The sequence below is a fragment of the Nyctibius grandis genome, chromosome 4 (assembly GCF_013368605.1).
Source record: "Nyctibius grandis isolate bNycGra1 chromosome 4, bNycGra1.pri, whole genome shotgun sequence".
Classification (NCBI taxonomy): domain Eukaryota; kingdom Metazoa; phylum Chordata; class Aves; order Nyctibiiformes; family Nyctibiidae; genus Nyctibius; species Nyctibius grandis.
The window spans coordinates 31,142,551-31,160,815 of NC_090661.1; the positions used below are offsets into that span (position 1 = coordinate 31,142,551).

General features: G+C 41.3%; 1 protein-coding gene across 2 annotated transcripts in view; it reads right to left on the reverse strand.

Moving 5' to 3' along the window:
- The window catches only part of UBR1 (ubiquitin protein ligase E3 component n-recognin 1), an 80,141-nt gene extending 61,876 nt beyond the window's left edge, over window positions 1–18,265 (reverse strand). For both annotated transcript variants that reach the window (XM_068397621.1, XM_068397620.1), the window contains exons 1-3: window positions 18,086–18,265; window positions 3,630–3,886; window positions 1,480–1,558 (exon numbers count right to left, since the gene is read on the reverse strand). In XM_068397621.1, the coding sequence (XP_068253722.1) occupies window positions 1,480–1,558; window positions 3,630–3,886; window positions 18,086–18,175 (426 nt within the window). In that variant the 5' untranslated portion in view covers window positions 18,176–18,265. The remainder of the gene's footprint in view (window positions 1–1,479; window positions 1,559–3,629; window positions 3,887–18,085) is intronic.

Below are 18,265 nucleotides of genomic sequence, written 5' to 3' on the forward strand. Positions count from 1 at the left end.
TTATTTACTTGAAATCTTTTAAAATAACCTGATCTAATTAGATGTGCTTTGAGCAGGATGTTGGACTAGGTGACCTCCTTAGGTCCCTTCCAACCTAAATTATTCTATGAATCTATAAAAAGCATAATCTGTATTCTTTAGATTGCATCTTTAAAATGGAAATGCAGCAAATCTGCTCCCATCTGACTACCTATTTCCATGGCTGATGTTTTGCCTGAAGAAGTTACTGAAAAACAGGGAAAGGACAACAGCTTCTCAGCCCAGCTGTGATTTCAAATTGCTCCATAATCATTATTGTCTATTTTCCCTATCTCTTCATCTTCCCTCTCTGTAAACTGCATGTGTGCATGCGTGCGTGTATGGTAGTTGCATTTGCATTATCCAAGTAGTTTTGTAAGTCTTTGAATTTTCAGATCAGTATACAAAGATTTACACAGAGGGATACAATATTGGATTTTAGTCCCAGTTATTTTGAGATTGCTAGGACCTTCTTCCAAACTGTCTCTCATTGAAACATACCCATTTAAAGGGGATTTATAACCAATTGATAAAACAAGACAAATCTCTTCAACGGATGTCATGTCAATGAATAGAAGGAATAGTTGCAAAAAAAAAAAAAAAAAAAATCCAGCCCACTTTTTGGCTGTGAAACATAGTTAAATTGAATATATAATGCTTCTGTACATTTTCTTGCCTCTTGCAGCAGTTAGACCAGCTTTAAAAATTATGCTTAATATAGTGTTTTCCATTTGTGCTTCCATGGCTGTTGAAATTACAGAGTTCTCAGTGAAGATGGCAAGCAAAAAGGGGGTCTGGGAAGGAAACAGTAAATGACAGTTTATGCAGCGAGTTAGCTAAGAATTATTTGAAGGATACTTCTTCAATTAAAGCATGGGAATCTCTCAAATATAACATAAATTTAGCTCAAAGAGAATGAAGAGGATATCAGAAAGAGATGATCCGGTTCTAGAACAATCTCCTCACTAAACAAATTGATGCTTAACATTTGTTTTAACTTTATCATAGCCCACACTAAGCATAAAGTAGTTTATGCAAATTGAAGTGGAGGAACAAAGTGCAAAAGTAGAGACTGCATCAGTGACTTAAGTGCTGAAGTAATGACCCTTGTATACACACACTCATTCTAAATTTCCAAACAGTACTGACTGGGACTCAGGACAGGACTGTCATTTTCAGTCACAGCTTTTTGCTCTGACATACACTTCTGTGATATTGCGAAAGAGAATACGAATGTATGCATTCATAAACACTCCCTTACCTTTTGGTTCTTGAATTAGAAAGTTACTGTTCTTAAAAGAGGCTTTACGTAGATAGAAACATGAGAGATAACTAATTAGTAAATCCCAGATTTTATTATTTTAAATAAAAATTATTAATGGTTTACACGCAATTTATTATCATCAAAAAAACCTTCTCTAAAGCTACAATTACAATTTCTTAATATACGATTTTTCTTACCTTGTACCGGTGGTTCTTGTGAATGCTGTTCTGGAAGCAGTCCATACAGAGTACACAAGTTGGATCAACTGCACAGTCTCTGCAACAAAAATGGTAACTGGAAAACTTTCTAAAACAAACACATGGGATTTTCATGCACAAAAGAAAATGCTGCTCTGAAAAAAAAAATATATTAACAAAAGATTCAGATTATAAAAACACTGGCTACTCCACATCACAGAAAGAAGAGGAAAGCCAATCTTGTTAAGCTTGAACCATGTACTCAAACCTGTTATGTTAGGCTATCAGAAACATGCTTGATTTCCACTTTCAAAACTCACTGCTAACATATTTCTGGTTTTGCTAATAAACAGCTATTAAAACCCATGACAACTCTGAAGTAACGTTATTATTGTTTCCAATGACTGTAGGCAGTTTGCTAATGAAACTTTTGCAACACTTCTGCTAGGTTATGTTTCTAACTTTTAAAACAGTTAGAAGTTAAAATCTAAAGACAATTCCTTTACAAAATGATCCAAAGAATATATACTTTGAAGTTTAATTTCAACAGTCATGCACTCAAATACCTGAAAATCCAGAATTATACCCCTGGGCAATCTATTTTTTTCCTATGCTCCATATACATATGCTTTTTATATTGCCTTTTTTCCCCTAAAACACGGTCACTCTTTTTCCTTTAAATGCTGTTTCATCCTATGCAAAATGTGAATGACAGCCGTTTAATGACAACATATCCATTTTTTTTTGTGTTACGCCATTGTTCAACATCTAGTTCAAGCCTCCTTTACAAAACAACTAAAATAGTGTGGTAATTCTGATTACAGAATTAATTTCCTTTCAAACCTTTAGATGATAATCATCATTACAATAATTTAATACTTCACTAACATTCATTTTTTACCATAAGTCTACTGCAAGATGAGTTAAAAGAAAGAAAAGCCAGAAGTGCCTGCTAGATAAGAATGCCCAACTAAAGACATTTAGATTTTAATAATTCAGAGTACCTATTATTTTGAGCCTTTCAGAAACCTAAAGCAAATGTGTATTTAGCTTCAGTTGTAGTAGTAAGTACAGTATTTCGTATAAATACTACGACATTTTGCAAGACAGGAACTCAGAAAAATAAGAAAAACAGACCACCTCTGAGAAATACAGCTTTGACTTTTTGCCTGCTAGCATACAAGAACTCTGCAGAGGTAGGAACAGAATTATTCCCGTTACAGCAGCACTAACTGCCTTGACCATCCTCTTCTTTTGTAGAATCCAATGTCCCATTCACTATACACATTCTATCACACAGGTAAGGACTTCTTCAAAGACCATTCTCCTTTCATACACAACACTAACTTATTCCTAGAAAAAGCTGAAGAGTATGTGATTGATTGAAACCTTACAATGTAGTTCATAAACAAAGTTTACAGAGAGCTTTCACTTTGACATTTCCTAAATTCTAAGGGCTGGATTTTTTAGTCATAATAATATTCTTCATCTTTAATAATATTCTTCTGGTATTCCTGATGAAACTTTATAGGCTTTTAAAACAAACTGAAAACAACAATGAATTATGACAATAGCATCACATTAATACTAATGAATTCCCAGCACAGTTGCAATCTTTACATCCACCACAAAGACTTCTGACTTTTTAATATTATTATTAATACTGTTTATATTAATTAATATATTTGTATTAATATGAAAATAAATTCTATCAAATCAATGGGCTGCCATGTTTAATATACTCCAGGATGAGAAAGAAGGTGAAAAAAAATGACCATTTGTCACACAGCTATCTCTTAAGCAAAGGACTGATGATTCTTAGAAATGCTGCATTCTGTTTCAGACTTTTATGCCTGTTCTCCCTCAATTCAGGTACAGATCCCACACTCATACCCTGTCATCCAATCTTTTTAACCAATGACTTTAGTATCCTTTCCATTTCCTTCCCCACCTCCCTGCCAGAGCCTTTTCATATACAATTTTCCTCACTCTAAAGTGGTTTGAAATGTGAAGCAGATGCCACTGTCAGTTAAGCAAAGACCTACCATGACACAAGCAATGACTAGTTAGCATCCGGACTAATTTTATTAAACTACTTTGCTACATTATCTCACATGGGAACATTCATTATAACATACCTTCATTCTTACCTGCAAGAGTATGTTGTCTCCCCACCTTTGAACACCTTCCCACAGAGCTGGGAGGTTCCACTCTGTTGTAGTTTCTCCAGGAATATATCTGGGTCTTCCCCAAACAAATAACATTCCAGGGGGTATAATATTGCTGCCTGGACCATTTCTTCTTGTTTCTCCAGCAATGGGTCCATTTCAGCTGAGTAAATATTTGGCACATGTTTTGCCAAGCACTGTAAAAACGTAGCTTGGAAGTTGAATCTTTCATCACACCACTGCAAGAAAAGTACACCCATGGATAAACATAAATGAATAAATAAATATAAAGAAAATAGAATTAAGCATTGCTACTGTGAATCCAGAATTCTTTTCCACATCAGAAGTGAGTTCTGTAAGCAATAAAACCCAAGAAACCATGGTTTCCCAATAATTTCTCTGCTATTTTCCTTTCAGTACCCACCACAGTAACCTCGCTTCCGTTGAAGTCTTCTACTAAAACACTCTGAGGCAAGAGCTGGCAAGTGCTATGCTACTGTAGAGCAATTCATGCACTAACTAATTTTAAACTACATGCTTGCCAACAGGCCAGCCAATATACAAATCTTGATGTCTGTTCAGCTGCCAACAAATGGAAAGGGCAGCAGCAGTGGGTTTCCCTGTCTTAGCTGGGAAATAAGTTTGGGATTCATTCCTTAGCCTGCTGATAGTCACAAAATGTGCAGCAACTTAATGGTCTTTGAAAATGTTACCCTTCAGTAAAACCTTGTTGAAAACTGGTCATCAGGGTTCAATAGTTACTGAGGGAGAAAGAACTCCAAGTGATTATAGAAGCTTAACATCCTTGGGAAACCAGATTAAAACGTAATTTCATATTTATAAGACAATTAGGACAACATCCTTTCATACACAACCTTGACTTAAGCCCAAAAATTTATTTTTGCAATAAAAAAAATATATATGTAACGTCACAAATAGCTCTAAAGGGTATTTCCTCTAGGCCAGCAAGCAGAGAATGAGCAAAGCAACGACCAAAGAGTTCACATTGAGAGAAGGCGCGAAGTAGTAGACTATTCAGCATTTTTAAAGGATGAAAATGCACATCTTATGTGAAAGGCAAAAAATCCTGATTTCTGTCTTCAAATGAAACCTATATCAATGGAATCAATGGATTTCCCCACAAAACTGAGAGATAAGGGATTAAATAATAGATCTATAAGGCTACAGCTCCCTAGTTTACTACCTAGATTAGAACAGTTCTCCAAAAAAAGAAATTAATCTAGAACACATGCAGTTCAAAGTGCTGCAATCCCAGTACTCTGAAAGCCAGATCTGCAAACATCATGTAGAAATTGCATATTTGTTTTCTCAAAAAACTGTATGTCCACTGAATATAGACAAGTATGAAAACCTGTCTACATACAAAATCTAAACAGAAGAAATAGAAATGAGATACCATGTTGAAACAGCCTAGATTAACAACATCCGTTACCCAAAACTAATCTGTTAAAGGAGATTTGTTCCACATTGTAGTCACTCTAAACTCTTGCTTTACGCCTTTAATAAGACACACTACACTTCTGATATGTTTATTTTTAGCCTGAGGCTTCTACTGATATTTTGCCACCAATCTTCCTTTGAAGGTGCACAAGTTCATGGGACCTGACAAGGTGCATTTGCGGGTCTTGAGGGAACCGGTGGATGAAGTTACTAAGCCGCTCTCCATCATTTTTGAGAAGTCGTGGCAGACTGGTGAAGTTCCCACTGACTGGAAAAGGGGAAACATAACCCCCATCTTCAAGAAGGGGAAACAGGAAGACCTGGGGAACTACAGGCCAGTCAGTCTCACCTCTGTGCCTGGCAAGATCATGGGGCAGATCCTCCTGGAAACTCTACTAAGGCACATGGAACTCAAGGAGGTGACTGGTGACAGACAACATGGCTTCACTAAGGGCAAATCATGCCTGACAAATTTGGTGGCCTTCTACGACAGGGTTACAGCGCTGGTGGGTAGGGGAAGAGCAACTGATGTCATCTACCTGAACTTGTGCAAAGCATTTGACACTGTCCCGCATGACATCCTTGTCTCTAAATTGGAGAGACATGGACTTGACAGATGGACCACTCAGTGGATAAGGAATTGGCTGGATGGTCGCACTCAAATAGTTGAGGTCAATGGCTCGATGTCCAAGTGGACACCAGTGACAAGTGCCGTTCCTCAGGGGTCGGTATTGGGACCAGTCCTGTTTAACATCTTTGTCGGCGACATGGACAGTGGGATTGAGTGCACCCTCAGCAAGTTTGCTGACGACACCAAACTGTGAGGTGTGGTCGACACGCTGGAGGGAAGGGATACCATCCAGAGGGACCCTGACAGACTTGAGAGCTGGGCCTATGCGAACCGCATGAAGTTCAACAAGGCCAAGTGCAAGGTCCTGCGCGTGGGTCAGGGCAATCCCAAGCACAAATACAGGCTGGGCGGAGAATGGATTGAGAGACGCCCTGAGGAGAAGGACTTGGGGGTGATGGTTGATGAGAAGCTCAACATGAGCTGTCAGTGTGCGCTTGCAGCCCAGAAGGCCAACCACATCCTGGGCTGCATCAAGAGCAGTGCGGCCAGCAGGTTGAGGGAGGTGATTCTGCCCCTTTACTCTGCGCTCGTGAGACCCCACCTGGAGTACTGCATCCAGCTCTGGGGCCCCCAACATAAGAAGGACATGGAGCTGTTGGAACAAGTCCAGGGGAGGGCCACAAAGATGATGAGAGGGCTGGAGCACCTCTCCTATGGAGACAGGCTGAGAGAGTTGGGCTTGTTCAGCCTGGAGAAGAGAAGGCTCCAGGGAGACCTTATAGCAGCCTTCCAGTATCTGAAGGGGACCTACAGGAAAGCATGAGAGGGACTTTTTACAGAGGCATGTAGTGACAGGACGAGGGGGAATGGTTTTAAACTGAAAGAGGGAAGATTTAGATTAGATATTAGGAAGAAATTCGTTACTGTGAGGGTGGTGAGACACTGGAACAGGTTGCCCAGAGAAGCTGTGGCTGCCCCCTCCCTGGCCATGTTTAAGGCCAGGTTGGATGGGGCTTTCAGCAACCTGGTGTAGTGGAAAGGTGTCCCTGCCCGTGGCAGGGGTTTGGAACTAGATGATCTTTAAGGTTCCTTCCAACCCAAACCATTCTATGATTCTATGAAAAGGAAATAAATTAGCTCATTGCCTTTTTATTTTAATTAAGTTGTTCAAATTTTCCAACTACCTAGCAACATTTTTTTTAATAAAAATTATGCTTCTGTGGGGCATAAAGACACCGAATTGTAAAAAGCAACTGAAAATTAAATCCAAATTTATCAAATACTTGCATAACAACACTTAAAAAAGAAAAATATCACACTTAGCTTGGGATTCTTAGAAAGATATCAAATCATAAAAGATAATTGAAAATGGAATTCCTTCATCACGTGTCTATTTTTATATGTCTGATTTAAGATGAGGGAAGTAAATTATTCCTACCATAATTAAACTCCATAATTCAATGTTCCTCCTTAAACATGTTTCCTCCTGTAACTTGTTTTTAATTTTCGTTTTAACTTACCTATACTGCACTATGGCTTTAGCAAGTTCCCCTCACAATTTGGTTACTGTATTTGTTGAAATGGGGGGTGTGGGGTGTGACTCCTTGGGATGTTCTCTTTCCAAAGCACAAGAGAACCCCAGTCTGTAGTTCTTCTATCTTAATAAGCCGTGTTCCCAAGAGATGGTGTAAGTTTAGCTTCTGTGTTGTTGGAAAAGAACACATCATAGCTTCAAAATCACGGGGTTAAGCTTTCCTGAAAATCTGCCAGAAGTGTAGAATGGGTTCTCACACAATCTAATTCACAAGCATTTCAAGTATTCCTGCGCAAAGCTTTTAATTCTATTTAAATGCTGTCCAGAGAAGGAGGACAGGAAGTAGGGAATGAGAGAGAAGAAGGGAAGAGAGAGAACTTTCTCAAGCAGGCTGGCTGCCTTCTGGTAAACACACTAAATTATATCCTCAACCTATACATCACCCAGGAAATAGCCATTATATTCAGAAGAGAAACAAATTATTCTTTTGCTTATTTCTAAAAGCTGCACCAGGCTAACTTCAGACCTATCCCATACCCTCCGTGTCTCCTAGGAGAAGTAATTGATTCCTTCTGCCAAAATCTGTTTAGTATACTATATTCAACTATATAAATTTACACACAAAACTATAAAAAATGCAGAAGCTGCCAAATAAAGCACACCCCTAAGTTAACATTGACTGTCCAATGCTAGCTTGGTCCCCTTGTGTGCACATATTGAAATTCAGGTTTGAGTATTTTGATTAACACTTTGAGTAGTCCCACCTTCCCTCTGCTCACTCACTCCTTTACCTGAGCACATCATACCTGTCAAGTGCTCAGTTGCTACAGATATGAAAACCACATGAATGAATAAATTGTTAGTTTTTCTTTATTGACTGTATATTGACAGGTGAAGAGGAAATAAAATACTGTATCATCATCAAGTTCTAACCATCCTATGCACAGGATGAGCTGGCAGTCTAGAACAGCCTAAGAGCTATGCAAGACAGTTGCAAGCAGAGATAGGGCTTGCACTGCAGCTTTCTGCCCAGCACTGGCACAGGCTGCCCTGAGAGGTTGTGGAGTCACCATGCTTGAACATACTCAAAAGCCAACAGGACACAGTCCCAGGCAACCTGTTCTAGGTGACCCTGCTTGAGCAGAGAGTTTGGACAGGATGACTTCCAGAGGTCCCTTCCAGCCTCAACCATCTTGTGATTCAAATGCCTTCACCGGGAGAAATTTTATTTCTTTCTCAATTTCTATTGATCTTCCAATTTCTGCTAAAAGTAATCTCTACAGAAAAGTCATTTTCCAAATTTGATTCCACTCAAAAATGAATTTGAAACAGTGTACTGAAAGAGGCAGAGGTCATGAGATAGCACAATTAAGATAAAAATAGTCATGTAACTAAAATACTACTATTGGTCGGCTCTCCACAGCCCCTAGTGCTCACATCCTACTCACCGGGGCCCACAGACTGTAACTAACAGAAAAAGCCCAGAGGAAGCAGGCCTGAATACACTTCACTCCAACTGACACTGTTCCACTGGAAAATATTTTTGGGCTGCAAACTGAAAATTACTGAATTTAGAAAAAAAATCACCTCCACATACATTAAGGCTTCACCTCAAATTTGAATTCTGAAATTTCTCAGCTTTTAAATATCTGGATTAGCAACCTTAGTAAAGTTCTTTTGATGGGCTTTTTGGTCATTTTCTCATTTTTATTAAAAGTTACCTGAAGAAACAGCTATGCCATCATATTGACCATATGGACACACACAAGGCCCACAAATAAAACTGTCACAAACAATGACCAGAACAAGCTAAGAAAGTAATCATGGCAGCAGCACACCACCACCTTCCCTGTGGAGGGAGCAACATCCACACCAGGTCAGTGGGCATTCCCAGGTATTGAAAACACCAGGCAAAGGTGGCACTTGGGAACGTGACTCTAGTGAAGAGCGTGTGTCAAACACAGAGTCTCCTATCTCTTCTTTTATACTTCATATTTCTAGCCTTCTCCAGCCTCATCTCTTTCCCTCCTTTAATCATGTGTTACCATCACACTCTCCTTTTTTAAGATTACAATAATTCTTAAACTGCATGAAAAAGGGACATGAAGGGAACCAGGAGTTGCAAACCTATGTTTCTCAAGTGTAAGAAGTTTTGTCAAAAGAGCAGAGACAGCATCCGTTTTATCCAAGACATTTGATTTGTTCTGTATAGCAAAATCAGTAATCTGTAATCTTTAATGGCTTTTCAGAAGAATATGACTACAGAAGTGGTACCTCACAACACCACTTGAGAAAGAATCACTAGGAGATAACCTCTTATCTTGTATGGAAACATGTCCTCCTCTGTGGAAACAAACTCCTAATATTTCTTCCCATGTGTAAGCATACAGAGATCTTTCCAAAAGTCGATTCCAACCAAACACGCAGTTTTCTCCTACATCCAAAAGGACCATTTGTAGGCTTTTTCCAAACCCTTTAAGGAAGCATCACGTCAGAAAAGGTCAGAGGATAAAGAATTATATTTGCCTGCAAATACTGCTATAAAAAAAGTAAAATATCTGTCATTGATATATCCAATATACCCATATCAAATTTTGTCATTCACAAATGCATTCGTTTCTGAATACTGCAATAATGATAAGAATGAGAGCTAAGTAAGTATATGAGGAAAAAGAGAAAAAAGTTAACAACAAAGTCTCTCAATTCACTTTTCAGCTATACATCAAGCATCAAACGAGATTTATCACCACTATGACAGAATTTATCATTGCAACCAGTTTATTATGTACATTAATTCAGTAGCCATTAAGTCCACGGCAGTTTTTGATTTACATTCTAAGCGCAGTTCTGTTTAAATTCTAAAGTCTTTTCAAACTAATAGTTTGCATTAGACTACCATAAAAAGCAGCTCTACTTTAACTGCACTGATTGACACACTGACCTTTTAGTGCAAAAGTGTCTGCATAAATTTCAAGACTATATTTTTAGAAATATACATTAATGTAATCAGTGAAAAGAAGGAATGTTAATATTTATAAACATTAAATAACAAATTATAAAGGAATAGACATTGCCAGTAGCACCAACTAAAACCTCTACCTGGTCCAATATTCCAGTTTAAGGCAGTAGTAACAAAGCTTAGCTTGTGCATGACATAGATCGGTCAAGCATAAGATGGCAATACCAGCTGCCCATCAAGACAGTTGGTAGAAGCAGAATTTTAAAAGTAAATATATAAAATGCTGGGGACATCCTGATTTCAAGCAGGTGCCATTCAACATAAATACCAAATGCAAAAGGTTACTTGACTTTAATACACATAACAGTTGTTACTACTTAGAGATTAGCAGAACAACAGATCCCAGAAAAAATTTATTCTGATATTATCTATCCAATTGAGCAACCATAAAAGACAATTTAAAAGGATAAACATGCAGAAGTTCTTTGATAAGTATGCAGAACACTTAAAATTTCTTTAGGAGCAAACTTCAAAAGATTCTTGAACTAACATTTTCATATAAGGTTCTGCTTTCAAATTTTTAGTTCAACTTCTCGTGCTGTTTATTATGGTTTAAAATTATCAGTTTTCTAATGCACTGAAAATAAGATCCAACTGTAGTACAGAACACTTAGGCATTATTTTCAGTAAAAATAATGACGAGACAAGGCAATCTCTTTCAACCTCAAAGAGATATATTCCCCAAAGAAGAGGCTTCAAAAATAAGCACTAAAAATTAATTAGCATATTTGTTCTTCCCTGTCTTAAATAAAACTGAATTTTTTTAGAAGCATAAATTCTACTATCTCAGGAGGGGCACAGTTCAGGGAGTTAAAATGGAAGCTTACGCTAGTTTTTGGTCACATAAACACTACGTTCATGATGTGTTTCACATTCTCCAACAAAGTATAGCCAATGTTTTAGTAGAGAATCTAAGCTTAGAAAAATGACCGTTTAGAACTCAATTAGAAAATATCTGGTTTCTGACATGTCATTCACATGGCTCCTTTACATAACATAGCTGGGAACCAGCCACGTACCAAACTTCAGTCTGCTCTGAATATCAGTAATTACGCTGAAAGAAGCAAGTTTGGTTTCAAAAGTTATTTTCTATTGGCACAACATGGGTAACATTCAAGATAGTCTAACACTGTCCTAACATCAACTCTGACCTGAAGACATAAAAGAACTGTTTGATCTCTACATTCATTTAAACTTTGGCCCCTAAGCCAAAGCAGGGTGCCAATTAATGTTAAAAGATGCTTTAATGACGCAGGTGTTTGCCCACCAGCAGTGAGACACATAACAACAGTGCAGAGCACTAAAGCTTTGACTACAGTAGAATCTACCATGATTCCAGTAGTCTCCAGCAGCTACCAGTTTAGCTGAACCAGAGCAAACCAGTGACAACCAGAGAAGCAAAAGTAACCACCAGCACCATCAATTACTGTTTCGGCTGCTGGACAGCTAAAACTAATGTCATCTTCAGGGTAAACAACACACAGACACAGACTCAGGCTGTTCAACCTCTTTGAAACTGCAGGTCAAATGTCAGTTTTAAATCACACTCATCTCCAAAATCACAAGAGTGCAGCTTCAGTTCACAGGGGTAAGCGCTTGAATGCAAACAGGTGCCCAAGAAGACATTTGAAGAGAAATCATGGCCTGTAGCTCTTTCTCTGCCATGCTGCAGATCTCTCTATCATACCGCTTACCAACGAGATGCTCTAGCCTAAATATGCTACAAAATTAGCAGGGTACTAAGTAGGCTCAACAGGCAAAACAAAGTAGCTAGAAATTCTAGAATTCCCAAGTCTGAGGCACGCAATCTAAAAACTTTTCATGTTCCAAATTTTTCAGTCAAACCTGCATTAGGTAGATAGCAATGTACAATTAACATGTCAACACTAGGGGAAATAGGAATTCAGTATCAGGCATTAAAGCAAAATAATATGCAAAATATATATTTTGGGAAAAAAAAAAAAAAGTAATTCTCCCTAGAAAAATAGCAAAATCATGACCTTTGCAGAGTTATTTGTAGTATTCTGTAAGACTTTAAAACAGAACTTTTCTTTAAGTTCTGACTATTAATTTGACAGATCCTTTTTGTTTTGTTTCTAGAGAAACAAAGGGAAGGCTTTGATTCTTTCCTTGTTTGATCCTTAACATCCATGCTGTGGTCTCCTGCCCTTGAGGGAACAGAATCTCTATCAAATTTCTTAGCACCAGACTGCTCTTCGAAAATTGCAGCTACAGTGGATATTTATGATATAGTTATGTTTGAGAAAAAACTTAACCAACCAACTAAAAAAACCCGACATTTGTTTATACTAGGTTTTTGTATTAATGCCTGTGTACTCAAACTTGTCTTGCACCCACTCAATTTTCCAATTATAATGAATTTTAAGATCCATTGTATATGTAGTCTAATTCTGCAGTCAATGAATGTGTAATAAAATTCAGGTGAATCTATCTGTATCTAGGACAAACTCAGCATCCCCTAAATGCTTTCCCTTATACACCAAAACCAACCTGCTCATCCTTAGCTTCTCTACTGCTCTGGGATCTTGAAAATGCTTAAACAGTTGCGTGCTACCAGGAACATCCACTTGCAGCTACGTTCTCCTAGAGCCACATACCTCTTGCAGCATTACAGCAACTGTATTTTGTGCACTTTATGTGGACTTGAGCAAAGATGACAGATACCTTCACAATCACAGTTCACTCCTGCACTAACAAAAGCCACAAAAATTACCTAGCAGTATGAGTAAACATGAAAGCAGACAAGGAATGAAAAACCACAGCAGTGCTCAGTGCCGTAACAAAACGAAAGCACTTCAATGGAGTGCTAAATATATAAGGATGCAAGCAGGACCTTGGCAATGCTCCAGTTACCTGTTGCAACTTCACCGACTCAACTTCTTGGACACCGATACAAGTGTACAGTATACACTGCTGTGCTAATACACTGCACTGTTCTAAAAACAGTGACTTTGGCTATATCCAGTTCAGGACTTATTTACACAAAAGGATATGCTGGTTTACCTAAAGATGAAATTTTAAACTAATTTAGCTTAACATAAACTGATGTAAAATTACACGGACATGTTATCTGGTCTAAGCAGGTTAATTCAGTTTAGGAGAGGTTAGATTTAAAACTGGAAGAAGTCACGGCAACTCCAAAATATGATGCCTGAGATTTCATTAATCTCAAGAAATACCCTGCATATGAATATGCCCTCAATATTACTACTTGATTACAACACAGCTACATAAGGCTCCCCATATACATTTTCTCAACTATACAACACCACTGAACAACACAAAACAAGATCTGAAATACTTCAGAATGCACAAGCACCTGCCTGTATCATGTTTTGCTTTCTGAGTTTAAAATTCAAAATCAAGTTCTTTTCCTGCCTTTAAAGGAAATATCCTAATAATAAAGCTTTTCTCTTCTTGTACACCACTACCCCACTTTCATCTATACTTTTGTATATGAGTATCAACTGATGACAAAAGATAAGACTTCTGAAAAAAAAAAATCCTTTTCTTCACAAATATTACTGAGAAGGTACACATGTCAAAAACTGAAGATTTAGTATAAATTAAAATCTTAGAAATATTTTAATATCTAAACCCTGCTCGTATATTCCAGATAGCAGCCACCAAAGCAGGCAGGAGTCAAACTGGAATTTGTTTAGAATACAGATGGACAAGCAACCAAAGGGCTGGATTCAGCCTGCAAAGCAGGCTTTTATTAGGCCACTGGCAACGCCTGCTAGCCAACTACTACACAAGCCAAGTCCAGCCCATTGGTCAGCCAAGCAAACTGCAGATGCTGTTGGGAAAGAAAAGAAAGTAAACTCAAGTTTGGTAGACAATGTTTACTGCTAGGCCTGTGCCAGTGCAGCCCAAATTCAGCCCTCTCTCCTTCAGGGCAGCTCAGCTCAGGAAGCAATACAGCCACTATGGAGAAGAGGGCAGAGACGGGACCTGACTTCAACTAATGCAGTGAAATGCCAGCTCGGGTATTTCCAACTACAGTAATCCAACCCGAAGAACTGGAGTTAAGCGCACAGAAGAAACCACCGAGTTGGGCTGGGTGCAGAAGAGTGTATTACCTGAGTCACCACCATCCATTCCAGAATCAGGCTGGCTCCTGCAGAATCATTCAGGTAATCCTGCATCATGCACTCAGCACTCTGGGAAGGTTTACTAGTCATGCAGCCAGATGTGGTCCTGCACTGCAATCAACAGCACCCAAAGTCAGAGATGAAAAAGGAGAGCAAGAGCCAGTCTGACTGGGGTGACACTGGGACAGATTTGACAAGTTCAGTAAGGCTGAAGCTCACTCCTTTGAGCCAGTTGTTTTTTCTCCAAACTCCCTCAACTTCCTGATTCTAGCACCACAGTGAAAGGACATTCAGACCAGCTGTGCACAGTGAAAACACCAGTCAGACAGGATATGTTAGTTCCTCCTAACTAGTACCATCTTTAGTACAGCAGTAAATTGGGTGTACTGCTTCCAGATTGCAGCTGTCTCTGACATCACTATAGCCAAGTTTGCAATGCAACTTCATGAACACTGTCAGACCCAACCTAAGTCCATATCCCTAGCTCCCCTTCTCCCTAATATAATACCTTCAAGCCATACTCCCTGTCAAAATTCCTGCTGTTTGCTTGGATATATGGCAGACAACACAGCCTGGATGACTACCCACCTCTCTTGAAATAACAGAATCACAGAATCAACCAGGTTGGAAGAGACCTCTGGGATCATTGAGTCCAACCGTTGCCCTGACACCACCCTGTCAGCTAGTCCATGGCACTAAGTGCCAGGTCCAGTCTTTTCTTAAACACATCCAGAGATGGTGACTCCACCACCTCCCTGGGCAGCCCATTCCAATGTCTAATAACCCTTTCTGAAAAGAAATTCTTCCTAATGTCCAACCTGAACCTCCCCTGGCGAAGCTTGAGGCTGTGCCCTCTTGTCCTATTGCTAGTCGCCTGGGAGAAGAGGCCGACTCCCACTTCACTACAACCTCCCTTCAGGTAGGTGTAGACTGCAATAAGGTCACCTCTGAGCCTCCTCTTCTCCAGGCTAAACAACCCCAGCTCCCTCAGCCGTTCCTCGTAGGTCAGACCCTCCAGACCCTTCACCAGCTTGGTCACCCTCCTCTGGACTCGCTCCAACATCTCAACATCTTTCTTGACGTGCAGGGCCCAGAACTGGACACAGTACTCAAGGTGCAGCCTCACCAGTGCCGAGTACAGAGGGACGATCACTTCCCTAGACCGGCTGGCTACACTATTCCTAATAGAGGCCAGGATGCCATTGGCCTTCTTGGCCACCTGGGCACACTGCTGGCTCATGTTTAGCCGGCTGTCGATCAGCACCCCCAGGTCTCTTTCCACCAGGCTGCTTTCTAACCACTCTTCCCCCAGCCTGTAGCGCTGCATGGGGTTGTTGTGGCCGAAGTGTAAGACCCGGCACTTGTTCCTGTTGAACCTCATGCCGTTGGTCTCGGCCAATCTATCTAACCTGTCCAAATCCCTCTGTAGGGCCTTCCTACCCTCCAGCAGATCGACACTCCCACCCAGCTTGGTGTCATCTGCAAATTTACTGAGGGTGCACTCAATCCCTATGTCTAGATCATCTATAAAGATATTGAACAGCACCGGCCCCAGAACTGAGCCCTGGGGAACACCGCTAGTGACCGGCCGCCAGCTGGACTTTGCCCCATTCACCACCACTCTCTGGGCTCGGCCATCCAGCCAGTTTTTAACCCATCGAAGAGTCCACACATCCAAGCCCCGGGCAGCCAGTTTGTCCAGGAGGATGCTGTGGGAGACAGTGTCAAATGCCTTACTGAAGTCTAGATAGACTACATCCACAGCCCTGCCCTCATCTACTAAGCGGGTCACTTGGTCATAGAAGGAGACCAGGTTGGTCAAGCAGGACCTGCCTTTCATGAATCCATGTTGGCTGGCCCAAATGCCGCAGTTGTCCTGCATGTGCCGTGTAATGGCACTCAGGATGATCTGTTCCATCACCTTGCCTGGCACCGAGGTCAGGCTGACAGGCCTATAGTTCCCTGCCGGTAATTCTAGCGGAGACTCTCAGCTGGCTAAAACCACATAAAAATTAAAACAACTCAGAGGACCAGCATCGACTTTGAGCAGCTGAGGATCTCCTCAACATCTTTCCTCATGTTTTTCACAATACCACTACTATAATTTTTACTCATTGCCTGGGCGAACTCAGCCTCTTATGTTCCTCAATAAGGAAAGGCTGATTGCATTGCTTTGCTGCTGATTGCAACCATCACCCTCAGTACCTCTCTGACTCTATACATGGCTCTCAAGCTTAAGAAGTTGCCTGATTCAGGTTGCATTTTTTGACACTATAATGCAACCAAATTACATTTTTACGAGTTTAAAATCAAGTTGTTTCTAATATAGAAAAAAATCCACACATAGGCCTGTTACGGCCACAGAAATATACTTCACTTTAGAAATGGCTCTGTAGTCACAGACTACATCCTTGTGACTTGTAGATACCCTTACAATTCTGAGAGGAAAGGTACAAGGAATAATGGCTGTTGGCTTAGCACTGCCACCTGCATGAGAAGTTCCATGCGTAAACACCTCCCTATTTATATGTTCCTAATTTTATTAATGTTTTGTAGCATCATGTAAAAAGTAGCTATTCTACAGGCTTGCCAGTGCCCAACTTCAAAACACTCACAGTCAAGAGTTTCAAAACCATACTATGTATTCAGGTTGTTACAAGAAAATGTAACATAAAATGTAAGGTTTCTGATACACATTCAAACTCCCTTTCTTAAATTGACAGCCTTTAGGTTTTAAACTCCTCCAGCAAAAGTGTTTGGAACATAGTAATCATGTCGCAAGGTTGTGAAGGAAAGCACAGAAGGCCCTTACCTACTACCCCTAGACAGATTCAACACCAAGTTGTGTTCAGTAAGGGAATATTAAACCCATAGCTGAATAAAGTAATTCACAGAAAAAAAAAAGAGAGGATAATTCTGTTCAGCAAATAAACAACTGTCTCTAACCATGTCCTTCCTAAACTTCACTATTTGTTACTTCATTCACACTGCAAAACTAGAATCTGTTACTCAGCCTTTTTTGTTCCACAGTAAATTCACATTTAATTAAGAAAGATAAAGTCTGAATAAGAATAAAAATGTATGCATACCCTACAAAGTTTTAAGGATGCAGGATAGTATTCGAAGCTGTCTAAAGTTTGATCTCGTTTAATTACATATAGGTCAAAGGAAGACACGGGACAGGGGGTAGAAGATCTGCGGGGACTGGCGACAAGCCGCGTCCCTCTGGGCCGCCTGACAGAAGCTCGCCTGGCCGAGAGCAGGGCTGGCTCTCCGGGGCAGATGCGGCCACCGCCGGGGCCGAAGCCCGCCCAGCCCGCCGGGACCGGGCCGTGCCGGGCAGCGCCTGGGTGCGCGCCCCGGCCCCGCCGGCGGCCAAGAGGGGGCAGCGGGCAGCCCGCTATCCTCCCCCTGCGCCTCATGCACCAGCCCCGCAGCCCACGGCCGTTGCGCGGTCGTGCCTCGGCAGGTGCCGCCGTCACCCGCCGGCAACAGCGGGCGCACAATGGCCCGGCCCGCCCCTCCACGGCGCCGCACGGCAGCTCCGCCACAGAGAACGCTACCCTCGCGGCATCGCCCCTCAGGTGGGGGGCGCCGGCTCCCTCCGCGGCCGGCAGCGGGGCGCCCCGCGGCCCGCAGAGCTCGACCGAGCGGCGGGGGCGCAGCGCGGGCAGGGCACAGGCTGCCCCCGAGCGGGGGCAGGGGGAACCGCGCCGCGGCGCCGGGCTGCAGCCTCACCATGGCTCGCTCCTGGGGCTGCATGGGGACCCGGCGGCCCGTCGCTCCCGCCGCTCCTGCTCCGGGCCCTCTATCGGCTCCGTCCGCCATTTTGAGAGCGAGGGACGCGGCCGGCGACGCCGCCACCGCCCGGAAGGAGCCGCCGCCGTCACCCCGCCGCTGCGCCGCGTCGCGCCCACA